Source organism: Notolabrus celidotus, chromosome 3, assembly GCF_009762535.1.
Source record: "Notolabrus celidotus isolate fNotCel1 chromosome 3, fNotCel1.pri, whole genome shotgun sequence".
Taxonomy (NCBI): Eukaryota; Metazoa; Chordata; class Actinopteri; order Labriformes; family Labridae; genus Notolabrus; species Notolabrus celidotus.
In genome coordinates this window covers 5,835,094-5,849,443 of record NC_048274.1, presented here as the reverse complement: position 1 = coordinate 5,849,443, position 14,350 = coordinate 5,835,094, and the positions used below count along the sequence as shown (strand labels likewise).

Below are 14,350 nucleotides of genomic sequence, written 5' to 3'. Positions count from 1 at the left end.
TTTAAATTCCTGTGCATGCTGTAAGCAAATCAAAGTGGTTTCTGGACCATCAGAGTAATATAAATGTTAAAGTGTTTAGTGAAGCTGAAACACTTTCCTGCAGAGACCAAGATGTTTGTATTTTTCACGGGGTAGAAGTTGTCAGCTCGCTGCAGCATCGGGGGCTATTTTAGACTGCGCAGTGGAGATAGATGAACATAAGTAGAGCTCAGTATTAGAGCAACCATGTTGCCCATTAATATTTTATAATTTGCTGCTCTGGGTATAGAAAGAACAGAGAGCAGGATAGAGAAGTGTGTCAGTCTCATTAAAGTGATATAGTATGTTTACAGTACATTGGATCGCTCTGATGATTCGTAGAGAGATCAGTTCATCATCACGTAACGTGTGAAGGAAATTATCTTTATGTGCTTTTAGGAATCATTGAACAGCCTCTAATATGAGCTGTAGTACTCGGTAGTGGACCTGAGGTCTTGTTGTGCTCGTGGTGATAACAGTAAACTCATTTAGAAAGCTGAAAGTGAATGGCTGAATTATCCCACAAGGAGAGCTACAATCTGGTGTGAGCAATATGAGAAGGTAACACGTCTCTGTAATCACCTGGCCCGGTGAGCTCTGATGCTTAATGACCGTCTAAACACATAGAATAAAGCTTCACTGCTGCAATAAGAGAAGAAATGAAAATGATTTAAATATTAAAGTGAAATATTACCAGTTTAGCCTCTTTATTGAGCCAGATCTCATTACTTTAAATAGATGTTCTGGTGTTGCCAACTTTCCATTACCTCATTCAGCAATATGCCTCCAAGACATGATATGTTCCCTCCGTCCCGGCCGTATGTGTGACATATTTCATCCTGCTTTCTGCGATATGTTGAATCTGCTCTCCAGCCAAACTTCTGTTCAATCATCCCAGACTACAGCTTCCCTAATGCTTCCTAAATGAACCTATAACTCCTCCACCTTCTCCTCACCTTCCTCCCTGCAGGTGGCACCTTGCAGAGAGAGAGAACTGGGCGTGCCACACACTACCAAGACCACATCATCAACTACACAGAGAGCCCAGTGAGACGGGGGAGACTGACCAAGGGGGTGTCCATTTCCCTCCCGTCCTCCCCTCTCCTCCCCCGCCCTGCAGACGTGGCTCCCTCACAGTCGTGCATCAAGTTCTCAGGTGGGTTCAAGTGAAGCAGTGATCAGAACAGAGCGTGGTGTCAGTATAAAGTGAGAGCGACAGGAAGACGTGCACGAGGGATGAGCGGCAGAAACAGCAGAAAGCTTTCATGGCTTTGCGTTGATTAGCAGAGAGAGCTTCTGTGCGTTCAGCTGTTTCATGCATGTGACAGCAAATACAAGAGCATACAGACCGTGCCCCGCAGGCTCAGGACCATGTGACAGATTGTCAGAGTAAATGATTAAACAAGATGACTTAAGGCAAACAACCCCAATTAGGGAGGTCCGTTTTCAGATCTGTTATTAGTTTGGATCAGGGTTTTAGAAAACATTGTGAACCGTCATGCTCAAAGAAAACCTGACAGTCCTCTGAGAGAAAAAACACCTTTCATTTTTACACCATCTGTGCTCAAAGAAAATGTATCTCATGTACTTTTGGTTCTAGATGTACTCGTGCAGTGTGCCATATGTCCCTAACTACACATATAGCTGCGAATGGGACACACGTTTGATTCCTGCATGAAACTGTCGACGCTTGAGATTTCCTTCTCTTTCAAGTCTGCAGTCAGCTGTCGAGAACTAAGAGTGATGAAAGTATCAGGGTCTTCTAATATCACTGAGATAAATAAATAAATAAATATATTTATATTTATATATATGTTTTTGTATCTTATTTATTTAATTATTTTGTATTTATTCTTCGCACTTCATGTAAAGCAACTTTGAGTATTTAGAAAAGTGCTATATAAGTGCTATCATTTATAAATTAGTATTTTTATTCATCGGTCCACTACTGAGACAATCTGTAACCTTTAAACATGCACATCAAGGGTTTAACTGCATGAGAGAAGATGTCTTCTACTTCTCTGTAAACTCTGTGGCTTCACATTAATGCTGTTAGTCGTGTAAACAGAATATCATGCTCAGGTTAGATCATTTAAAACACACGATAACTCCGTGTAGATACTTGGACACAAAGGCAGCTGTTAGAGACAAAACATAAAGTGAGATCTCAGTGTCTTTAGCCCAAAGGGCTTGATGAAGTCACAAAATCCTGCTTATATTTACATCTTTAGTCAAAGTGTGGCAGAGAGGAGCTGCTCTCTTAGTCAGCAGATGAAACTGAATACATGTCACAAACACAAGAATACTGCCGCACAGTGAAGGTTGAATATTGAAGAAGAAGAATAGACAGGAAACAATTAAAAATAGCTTTTTTTCATGTGCAAATTGAAATTTTTTTAGAATTTAAACATCTTCTTAAAATTAAATATTTTTTTAATATATTATGATTTTTGAACGTGTACATTTTTTTGGTTAATGCTTCAGATAAATCAGCATAAACACTTTAAAACAGATGTTATAACTGACTAGGATTGTTCACACATTGAAAAAAATACTGTGTGAAAATATTTTGAAAATTTAATTGTTCTAAGATAGATAAGATACGATTCCTTGTTTTCATTGTACAAAACATACAATTAAAGTGCAATCAAGACTTAATAATAAGAATAAGAATAAGAATAACAAGAATAATCATTGTTAGGACTTATATAGCACTTTTCTAAGTACTCAAAGACGCATTATATGAAGTGCAAAAAATACAAATAAAATAAATAAAATACAAAAACATAGATGGGGAGGGAGAAAAGGTCATGTGTTGGAGTTTTTTCTGAAGAGGAAGGTTTTGAGTTGATCTTTAAACGAGAGAAGAGAGTCAGAGTTGAGGATGTGTGTAGGTAGAGGGGATGAGAAACGGGGTAAAGGCTCTATTCCCCAAGGTGTTGAATAGATAATGAATAAATACACATGCACACACAGCATGTCACCATTTAACCACACACTCAGTGCAAAAGTATGCAGTTTAAAAAGAAATGATGACAGAATAAAGAAAGTCCATATTGCACATGTTATATCACACAGTTATTGCACATAGTTGCTGTATTATTTCAGAAGTTAATCAGACAAACTCCATGGGAGTCCTGGTCTTAGAATAAACACCAGGTGGCAGTGTCCTTCTGCAAGAACAGCCATTCAGAAAAAGGTGTTTCATTTCATAGCATGCAGCACTGCCTCCGTTCCCCTGACTACACGGACCAAGAGCAGGACAAAAAAAATAACAGCAAGTGCATTAAGGTATAAACTGTCACGGTGCTCTAATGTCAGCTGGGTGTGAAGAATCAAATGTCCAGGTGGAGGTGAGACTGAACACACAGAGTGTCTCAGAGTTCATCCTCAGTGTTCCATCATCAGATAACCTTGAGTGAAGAGTCCGTGTTCAGACGTCTCTGAGCCCGGAGAGCCAGCGCTCACAAGAAGCCTCACATGTTGTTGCATAAACTGAGACACACCCACATGCATCAAGAAGTGCACCGCTGTCCCTGCCAGCACACACACACACACGCACACACATACACACACACACCGAACACACACACACACACACACACATGCACAGATTAGCAGTGTTAATATATTATAGATAAACGCCCACGGTACAGTGAGTGTTGTACTGTTTGCATGCAGAACTCACGCTCTGCACATACTGTCTGATACTCATGGGACACAATTCAAATTCTGCAGCACAGATCTCATCTGGGGAAGCTTAATCTCCCTCTCTCTCTCTCTTCCTCTCTCTCTCTCTCTCTCTCCCTCACTTTCTTTCATATCCCTCCTTATCTCCACCCTCTATCCCTCCCTCCCTCCCTGCCTGCTCTCCCTCCCTGCCTGCTCTCCCTCCCTCCTCTCCCTCCCTCTACCTCCCTCTCCCTCCCTCTCTCTCTCTCTCCCTCTCTGCTGTGGCCAAAGGACGGGCAAAGAAGCCGGAGTATGTGGATGGCTCTTCCAATGCGAGAGACCCCCTCGTCTTTGCCTCGTGCCGTGGCGAGGCAGACCACAGAGGTGAGAAGGCGAGCGTGTGGGCGTGTGTTGAGCATCATGTCGGTGTTTCCAGGTATTGATCAGGCTGAGTGAGGATGAAGAGGGGGATGAATGATGAGACACAGGAGAAAGTGAATGTGCTTGTTATATTTCAGGATCATCTGAGGAGGTTTGCATGAAGTTGTTCCCTCAGATCTGACGTGTGTGTGTGTGTGTGTGTGTGTGTGTGTGTGTGTGTGTGTGTGAGTGTGTCGTTCTCAGCGTGTTTAAAGAAGGTGTGTGTTGTCACAGTTTGTCCTGACTTTCTGCGTGTTGTTCTCTCAGCTCAGGTTGGATTAAATGAAACACGGTGTGAATACAAACATCTCCGCCAGCTCTCTCTCTGTGCGTCTGACCAAAGGGCTACCCTTAGGCTGAACAGATTTTTATGATGCTTCTTCCATACCGGTTGCCAGGCACCTCTCAGCTTCCCGTTTCCAATAGCAACTGCTAGGTGGTTTGATGAATAGTACTGGACATTCAGTGTGTCCTCATGTTACTCCAGATTGGATCGCAGGGCTCTGCTGACTAAATGCAAAGTTTTCTCTCCTCCCCCTCTCGCTAATACAGATCCATCCTTCCTGCCCACCGAGTCTTCAGCAGCTTTTTTTTTCTGTGAAGTGAAAAGAGTTATTGACAAAGACCGGAGCTGAGGCGCCTCACTGAACAATCACCACCACGCTCGCCTCTCAAACTGACCTTGATCCTCTCATCAAGGCTTGTGTTTGAACACAGTTGGGTTGAATGTTGGATGAAGTGTTGCAGTTTCTTTTGAAAGGAGAGTGAGAGCCTGCGAGACAGACAGAGAGAGAGAGAGAGAGAGAGAGAGAGAGAGAGAGAGAGAGAGAGAGAGAGAGAGAGAGAGAGAGACACAGCGGAGGGAGTGAGAGATGATTGTGATTTCTAAACGATGTTTGTGAGGAGGAGTGAGCTGTTCCTGCAATCCGTGATGTTCTGTCATCTTGTTGATGTGCCTACTCAATATTCATGTTCCTCAGCTGATAGCAGAACATAGGTGAGGCGTGAGAACAGAGGAATGTATCTGTGCTGTGCTGTGCTGTGAAAGCCCTCGCTCTGCAGGGATGAGTGTGGACGTTCAGAGGAGTGGGGTCGGAGGTCAGAGCATCAGGGAGCCTTAAACAGTGATAAATGAATGCAGCACATGGCCCGTGTCAGCCAATCTCTCCAGGAGCAGCGACGTAGGCAGAGCCGAGGCACTCCTTCTCCCCGCTCCAGAGTCGACACTCAGCTCATTGAAATTCACAACCCATCTTTAAACCGAGAGCACCTGGCAGGCGTGTGCGCAGGCAAACTCACAACCTCACACAACCTCTAGCTGCTGCCCCGACCGGGGACTGGGGAGCCACAGACTGTGCATCCGTAATCAGGGCAGCTGGGGCTGAGCTGACCTGTGGATGCACACATTTCTTGCAGTCCACTTGCGATGCTGCCGGCTGGGTGGGAACGTCACGAGCGTCGGTTGGATGTTGGACGCATCTGGCCTGTTATGTTTGCATTAGCCTGCTGATGCGTATGCCCTGTATGTGTATGTTTTCCAGACCTCCACGTGGAGCCACAGCCGGGCTCCTCCCTTTCTACCCAGGAACTGATGACCAGACTATGCTTCTTATTGGGAGAAGCAACGCCCGGCACTGCTAGCTCTCCTATGGAGGACAGAAGGGAAAAGAAGGTAGGGCAGAGTATTGATTTACTGACCCTTTGCTGTCATATAAACAGACCATGGATGTTTTATGACTTTATGACTCTACAATCTTAAAAACTGTAAACATCAAGATACTTTCTACAGATTAGGTGATAGTTTTCTTAAATGATGTATAGAAATAAAGCCTTTAATACTCTGTTTCATTAAACCGTTCTGCAGAAACAGATCAATACACGTTTCCAAACATCATTAATCGTGCTGCTTGATTTCTGCAGGCCTCACTATGAGTTTACTCCGTCTGTGTCAGAGTTATTATATGTGCTTGTGTCTCTCCATCTCTGTGCCGTCGTGCTGCTCAGCCTTGGCCCATTTTCTCAGCCTCATTCCACCACCTGAGCTCCAGATTCAGTCAGTTTCACAGCGATAGCGCGGCTCATATGAGGAATGTGGGTTGTCCTGGCTAAGATAGATGAGGCTCCGGTATAAAGGGAATAACAGGGAGCTGCTGCCTGGTCTCCCTACAGGATCTGCAGAAACGATGCATCAGTAATGAGGAGACCTGAGCTGCACGTGAACAAATTACAAGGATGAGGAGTAAACATAAAGCTTCCTGCTTTCCTCGAAAACATATCCATGCATTTTATTTTGAAAAGTTTTTTTACCTCCTCTGAATGTTTAAACGCTGATTTTATTTAATGAGCGCCAAAAACATTGACCAATCAAATGCAAGCCATTAGCTCAGATATTTTAAAAGATCAGTGAACATAATTAACACTTTAGAGAGGAAGTGTTATCATTTTTCAAGATATAACATGATAAATAAAGAGGTTTTTTTGGGCGCCATTGGCAAAGCTGTTCAAGCGTGCGCCCCATGTACAGATGCGAATAGTCGCAGCAGTCGCTGGTTCGACTCTCGGCCCTTTGCTCCACTTCCTGTCTCTTTATTTTTCCTATCAAATAAACGTGAACACGCCCCCTCCCCCCAAATAGAGGTGTTTTCCTCTTGAGGACCACATCCCAACAAAACCTGCAACCTGACAAAACACTATAAAAAGTTGAACCCAGCTCTCATTAAGGATAAAACTGAAATGCCATTTACTAAGCTCCATAAATTTAATATTTATTGCTGTGCAATTAACAGTTCCAGTATATATTTGTAGATGTATTTATTATTATGTGTATTAGTGTTTAGTTTCTGACATCCCCTCTCCATCTCCAGCTCCTGAATTCGGGTGTTTCAAACACATTCTCTTTTCTTTATCCGGACCGGCTCTCTCTGTACTTCCTCACATTCTGATGACTTAATGTGCACAACATCACTTTGTGTTTCTCTTTGCTGTGCAGCTTTACTCGCTGTTGCTATGCAAAACTCACACACAGCGCTAACTCCACGAGTAACTGAAGCAAAATCTCCAATGCAGTAACACACTGCAGTGGTACCATCATCCAACGTCAGATATAGAGTCATGAAACGTGCAAATAATTTGGTGTTAGATATTCATTAATTAGATGATCAATTCTGCTGTTACGTCCTTTGACAGTTTGTTAGATTTCCAACATTTAAACTACATCCTTTGATTCATCTTTACATTTTATCTCCGTCTTTGTGAGAAACAGAGAAATGTGTGAACATGTGAAACGTTGAAGTGTAAATGTCTGCAGCATGATGGAGTTTCAAACACACCGAGCTGTTATTATGAAACATGGGGTAAATGACAGCCACCATGAAAATAACTGGAATTATCTTTTCATTTCTCATCTCTGTGCTCACACAAACATGCTCGGTCACATGACGGAGCGCACGCTGTCAGACAGAGAGGAGACTGATTGTGATAATTTACTGCCCTGAGAGGACTGAAGCCTGCCGGAGAGGTTAAATGTTTGTTGTTTTCCTTCTTTGTCTCTCCACTCATCTGAACTTTATCTCTATTTTCAGTGTGATTCCTCCGCCCAGGGGGGGAGTCCCAGCTCCACTCTGACCTGCAGCACCGCCTCCCCCTGCTCAGAGAGCCCCTCATCCACGCTGAGCCACAGCGCAGGGGGTCAGTCTTTGCACCAGCCTTTATCTTTACCGTCCCCGCTCTGCAGCTCCAGCACCAGCCCCAGTGGCACCCTCTCCAGCCCTGTACCCAGCCCCGCCCCCGGTCCTGCTCCTGGATCCATCACCAGGAGCAGCCCTGGGCCGCCTTCTCATAGCCCGACCTCCACCCTGGAGAGCAAAGACAGTGGAATCATAGGTGAGCGTCTCTGCTGTGTGTCTGCTTGATTTAAATCCACGTTGTGTGGTTTCAGAGTTGGTTTTCTGCTACATGAAGCGTGTCCAAAAACAAAAGCTTAGCCATGCATCACAAGACATAAACTATAAAATCACAGTCTGCTGCTTTAATTCTGTGTTAGATCAGGAGCATTATCAGAACTCCTGAGTCTGACTGATGTCACAACAACCTGCATGGTGAGAGGAAGTCAGCTGCAGCACTAGTTAGTTGTAGGACCTTGTGTAATGTTACCCCACAGCTAGTTTCTGTGTCGGCTGGGCCACTCGTGCCTCCAGGCTTCAGCTCCCTCCTGTCAAAACTGGGACACTGCTGTCTTTGTTGCTTATGGGTATGATTCTCTTAAAATAGGACACGTTTCTCTCTAAATAGAGATCTTATTTATAGTGAAACACAAAGGTTAAAGAGCACATCTGGTACAGTAAACTGGTTGATTGATGAGTGTTGATGAAACAGATTGTTGTATTTTAATCATTAAGTAAATCAGTTTCAGTTGAAGGTAATGATTATTTTAGTTTAGAAGAAGTTGCATGCCATATGTTCTTATTTAGAAGTAAGACTAGTGTTCAGCTCTTCTCTGCTTTACCTCAAACATATTTTCTTTGTGCATTTCAGCGACTATCACGAGTTCATCTGAGAATGAGGAGCGCAGCACCTCCAGTGAGGTCACGAGTAAGGATGAAGGTCTGGGAGGAGGTACTGGTGCAGGAGGACATGCGAGCGAGGACCGCCACGCAAGGACGACAAGGGACAATCTGACCGCCAAACAAGATGAGGCCTTACCTCGGACTGACATCATGGAGCCCAGGACTCCCCCGGCTCCGAAAAGACCCCTCCCACAGCACCACATACACAGCACCTCCTCTCTCGTGATGCAGCGCCCAAACTCTGTGGCAGGTATGTTTCCTTTTCTTCTGGGACAGTTTGACAGTTTGCCATATGCTTCTCTAGATATGCTTCCATAGAGGTGATTTAGTCTCGTCAACAAAAACTCAAACACAAAATCAACCTGGCCTCAAGGGAGGAAGGCAGTCAAACACATTTTCAAGGTCCAGGAGGAAAAAAAACGTTATTTGGCTCCCTCATCCTCCAGTTCCTTTCTGTAATTTACCTCCTGCACTCACCAGTAAAATACCATTCACCTCCCTCAGAGCCTGCACATCCTATCTTGCCTACCCTTACATGTTGTCCATGCAAAACTACAAGTTCTTTCAAAATAAAAGCATGAACAAATATGTAATTCCATATTCCAAGTTACATGGAAGTCCTCTAAGAAACTAACAACAAATCAATTGTGAATATCTTAAACACTCTGATGAAGAGAGGGATAAAATTCTCATACATGAATATAAAAACGACTGCTTCGTTAGTTCTCTGATCATCACATCATCACTCCTGGAGTTCTGTCGTCACTTTAAAGCTGCTGTTGGTAGTCGTTATTTTTGAATGTCAACACTACCCCTCCCCTCTCGGCTGTCGTAACCCCGCCCACAAAAGATCATTGTGCGCTTTCTATGAGGAAGTAGTGGCTTCCCAGCTAATCAGGGCAATGTAGTGGGGCCGCCACTCGACCAATCAGAACGGAGGATTGGGGAGTAGCTCTGATTGGTCCGTGATAACGGGAACGAGGGGAATAATAACATTGCTTGATACAAAGGCATTGGAAAACACAGAGATTTCGCCATAATCTCAAATTACTTCACTTACAGATGAGTACCGATAAGTATTATGACCTTTTCTCCAAACCCAGCAGAAAAAAAGTAACGTTTTTTTACACCATTCCTACCAACAGCAGCTTTAAGGTGGTCTGGCAGGAAGCCGTTAGTCCCTGCAGAATACGGTCCCGTACAAATCTTCCTCATAAAATCATTTCATTTTTACGATTCCTGATGTGTGTCATGAGAAAACGACACAACGTGCTAATTAACGAGCTGCTAAAGCTTCCATTATTTGTTTATGAAGTAAGCTAATGAGGGCATGAATGTGGCAGCTGTGACCCCAGCAGTTTCTAAACAGTCTGAATATTGACTAAATGACAAACTGATTGAAACGATTGTTAACTTGACATTTTGCATGATGCGATACAGAGAAAGCAGGATTTACGAGACCTCCATGTGATGCAGAAATAAACTTCATTGCAGAGTGTGTTGGTGCTCTACTTACCACCAGAGCTGGATACACACAGCGAGCAGCACCAGTTAAATGTCCTGGGAGGCCTCCAGTTGTCATAAAATCCCCCCCCCCTCTCTCGCTCCTCCCCCCTCCCTCTTCCAGTCACGATCCTTGCTAGTGCACAACGCTCTTCTTCTTCCCTTAGATGTCAGTTCATTTGTGGTTGAAGCAAAGGGAAAGATTCCCTAAGGAGTGGATTCACAGTAACGCCTGCCAGTTTCTTCTGTCAGCTGGTGCTTTCATTTAGGCTCTCTTGATGAAATTCAGAATAAAGATGAGGCAGGCCACGTAGCGCTGCAGCCACAAGAGTTGTACTCCCCAATCATGAGACATTAGGCCACAGAGTGATGGGACTGTATATATATTATCATTTACATTAAAACAGCAGAGCTATAAATACTCTGTAATTATTCCCAGATGGAAGGAAATGTTGTGAAAGCTGCAGTGTTGTTGGGCCACAACATGAAAAAAGGCTGTTATCTGCATCTTAACACAAAGGCAATCTTTGATGATGTATGAGGTGTTATGTTTTATAAAAATTAACCCTTTCACGTTGAAAAAAAAATCAACATTAGCAACAGCAGATTAAGAGAAAGAAAAAGAGCAGAGAAAGTGAAATATAAGAAATGCAGATGTTTAATTTTGCAATCAGCTTTTGCATAATTTAAATAATAGGCTCGATAACAGCTTCATCAAACTGTGTGAACATGTGCATCGTGCACGTGCCTCACTGTCTCTGCTCATTTACATCTTCATTATTAGACTCTATGGATCGGTTGGAAGTGGCTCCTCTTTTTCCTGAGACATGCTGATTGTTCCACAAGAAACATTCCTCTCGACGGCCTGAGTTTACCTGCGTATCACCGCCCCGCTGTGAGGAGACTGGGGCCGGTTTGGCAGGAGGCTTTGTGCTCCATGATGACTGTCAGAAGAAGGAGTTCCTTTACTTTGTGAACAAGGCAGAGGCTGAAGATGTGTGGAGCTGCATCAACAGCAGATGTGATGATTAGTGTGGTCCATGCTCTCTGGATGTTTTCCTGATATTGAAATCTGTGAGAGGTTCATTAGGGGATCTGACACGCAGCAGAAGCAGTCTGTTAAAGGTCTTCATTATGTGAAAGGTCGCTGCCGCTGGCCTATAAGGGTACCAGAGTATCCAGTTTGGGATAATGAGATGTTGCACAGAGTTTTCAGCTGTGTGGGAGCTGTTTGTCGATTCAAGAGAAGAAGTAGCCTCTAGTTTCACTACTGTCAGAAACACTTTAACACCTTCTCACTCTCTGGAGGACGCATGAGAATAATTTACATGACTATTAAATGTAAGTTTATAGCCAGAAGATAGTTAGCTTGGCTTAGCATGAAGACTGGAAACAATAGACGGTGCATGGACCTAGTCTCCCATTTTTGATGCAGAGTTTTGAAGCCTGTCATCCGCGGTTGCTGTATTGGAAATGCTGACTCAACCTTGCTTTGATCGAGCTAGCATGATGCAAAGAGACAGAGTTGAGCGTTTAGCCTCTGGGCTAACAGCTGCAGTGTCCCCGCCTCAACTCCACCTCTTTGCATCAGTTAAGTCAGCCACGCCCATAATTATGCAAAACTTGTAATCTTAATATCTTCTAAACCAGAGGTTCCCAAACTTTTCAGCCCGTGACCCCCAAAATATAGGTGCCAAAGACTTGTGACCACCACTGTCCCTCAAAGTGATTTAATGTGGCTTCATTTAGCTGGTCTGCAGAAAATGACCCTACCTATATGAGCATGTGGCTGTGTTTCCTGTGCTGATATGAATTAACCTGCTGCTACTGATGCTTTAGATAATTAAGTGTTCACTAACCCTAAACTTAGGAGTCATCTGGGAAAAAGAAAGGCAGAAAACTCATTACATTTTCTATTTTCAAGGTACTATATTTGTCGATATTTTTTACTATAATGGGTAAAATGTACTATTTTTAGATAACTTAAAAAAAAAACATTGTGGAAGACATCTCACGACCCACCATTTGTGTCGGGAACCTCTGTTCTAAACAAGCAGCAACTTCCGGTCTAAAAATATGAGTCCAATGCGGAAGTGGTAAAAACCGCAGTTTATCAAGGATCCATTTGAGACTGGCTCCAGAAGTACCAGAAACCACATACACACCAATTCCAAAAAGCCGATCTATACAGCAGAAATAAACATGTTTACAGACTGGTACATAGTACATGGTAGTCTGGATAGCTCATTTCTCGATCGGCACACACTGTACGGGGTGAATTTCTTTCAGTTTCGAAGAGATTAAGATTACAATTCTTCCAATGAGAGGCACAGCTGACTTGATTGACAGGCAGGAACACTGTAGCTGTTGGCAAGGAGGCTCAAAGCCTGCCTCTTTACGTCACAATCGCTCGACAGCAGCAATATGGCTCCCGCCGACGATTGGCCTCAAAACAGCTCTTCAGAAACAGATGGATGACGTCATGGATACTACGTCCATATTTCATACAGTCTATGGTTCTAAACCCCTGACTTGTAAAAATAAGTCTCCGCCTACAGTGTGTACAGATAGAGATATGAGCCGTTCAGACTACACTTGTTTCTGTAATAGGTTGTAAACATGTTTATTTCTGCTGTAAAGATCGCCTCTTTGAATGGGTGTGTATGTGGTTTCTGGTGCTTCTGCAGCCAGCCTCAAGTGGACGCTTGAGGTACTGCAGTTTTTAGCACTTCAGCATCACTTTCATGTCTCATGGTCGGAGGTTACTGCTTGCTGGACTCGGGGTAGAAAAGCTATCTTTGCTTATCCAAGGCCAGCAGAATCTGCTTACTGACACATTTTCAGCTCACTAACAAACATATTATTTCCTGTTTGTTTAATTGGTTGAAAACGTGTAAGAACAACAGTTTCACATTCTGCTGGAGTTCTTTCCCACACTCTCTCTTGGCCGGGGTTTGAATCCACCTCCTGTGAAAGCGCTCTTTATACTTGATATTTTGTTTGGATTAAACAATCCCAATAAAACTTGCACAGTGATGAGCTTGGTAGGTGTATTTTGGTACTCTGGGTGAGAGCCAGGCTGGCTGTTACCCCGTGTTATTAGCCTTGTTAGCTAGCTGGATGCTAGCTGTTGTAAACAAAGAATTAAATGGAGTGTGGCTCGGAGGCAGAGAGGGTTTCCCTCCAAACAGAAAGCGTCTTCATCCGTCTGCAGAGACGGCAAGATACTGAACCTTAAATCGCTCCTTAAGGTTTAACCTGCAGTGGATGAATGCGTGACTGCAACACAAACACACTACATTGGTGTAGGGATGTGTAAAGGGTGAATTAAATGTTGATGGAAGTGGGAAAGATTATTAACTCTGCACAAAAGAGATTAGAGTTTGAACTATTTCATTTGAACTACTGCAGCTTTGGTTGTTGGAGCCTTGAGCCAGGGCTGCAGCAGAAAAGAGAGGGCACAGCAGAGTTTGAAGGACGGTCTACCTCTGTCCTCACGAGGAACATGAAGGTAGAGATGAGTGTGTTACAGGTGAACAGACTCTAATCCAGCAGCTTTGCTCGTGATGGAGGGTTAAGCCGTCCCGGAGTCCCCATGTCAAACCAGAAAGAGACATGTTTTAACTCTTCCTCCGTCTCCTCGGTCCACTCATCCATTTGGCCTGGCTGTCTTTAGCCAGCAGTCCTTCTCAGCCCACTCCACACCTCCTTCACACTGTTTTCGCTGCACACTGTTCTTCTTCCTCTCACTGTGGTGTTCTTTCAATCCTCAATCCTCCACTTCAGCTCTAGCTTGACAATCATTGTGATTTCATCCCCGGCCCTGAAAGCCGTCCTCCACCTGTGGAAAGAGGTTTCATGTTCTCCCTCTTTAGTATTTGCTGCTCCTGGATCTACTTGCTTTGATCATGAACGGGGCGCACATGCTGGGTTGATTTGTCTTGCATCAGGGAGACCTTCATTGCCCGTGGGTCCTCTACGGAGCATGTTGCACGATCTCTTAGCGGCCCTTTAAATTATAACGCTGCCTCAGCAGGTTTCACCCACACTCGTGCTCTGCTGCTGCTGCAGGGTGATGGACACATGCTGGGATGATACATGTGTGAGAATATGATCTGATCTGATCAAGCATTAAAGGACGGTGGAACTCTGTGAACCCGACTGTCTGTTGA

General features: G+C 44.0%; 1 protein-coding gene across 1 annotated transcript in view; it reads left to right on the top strand.

Annotated features, from left to right (window-relative positions):
* The window catches only part of LOC117809430 (protein TANC1-like), a 43,726-nt gene that overhangs the window by 2,504 nt on the left and 26,872 nt on the right, over positions 1–14,350 (top strand). Inside the window, exons 4-8 of the mRNA XM_034678982.1 lie at positions 989–1,174; positions 3,982–4,074; positions 5,652–5,782; positions 7,692–7,992; positions 8,644–8,925. Coding sequence (XP_034534873.1) covers positions 989–1,174; positions 3,982–4,074; positions 5,652–5,782; positions 7,692–7,992; positions 8,644–8,925 — 993 coding nt within the window. The remainder of the gene's footprint in view (positions 1–988; positions 1,175–3,981; positions 4,075–5,651; positions 5,783–7,691; positions 7,993–8,643; positions 8,926–14,350) is intronic.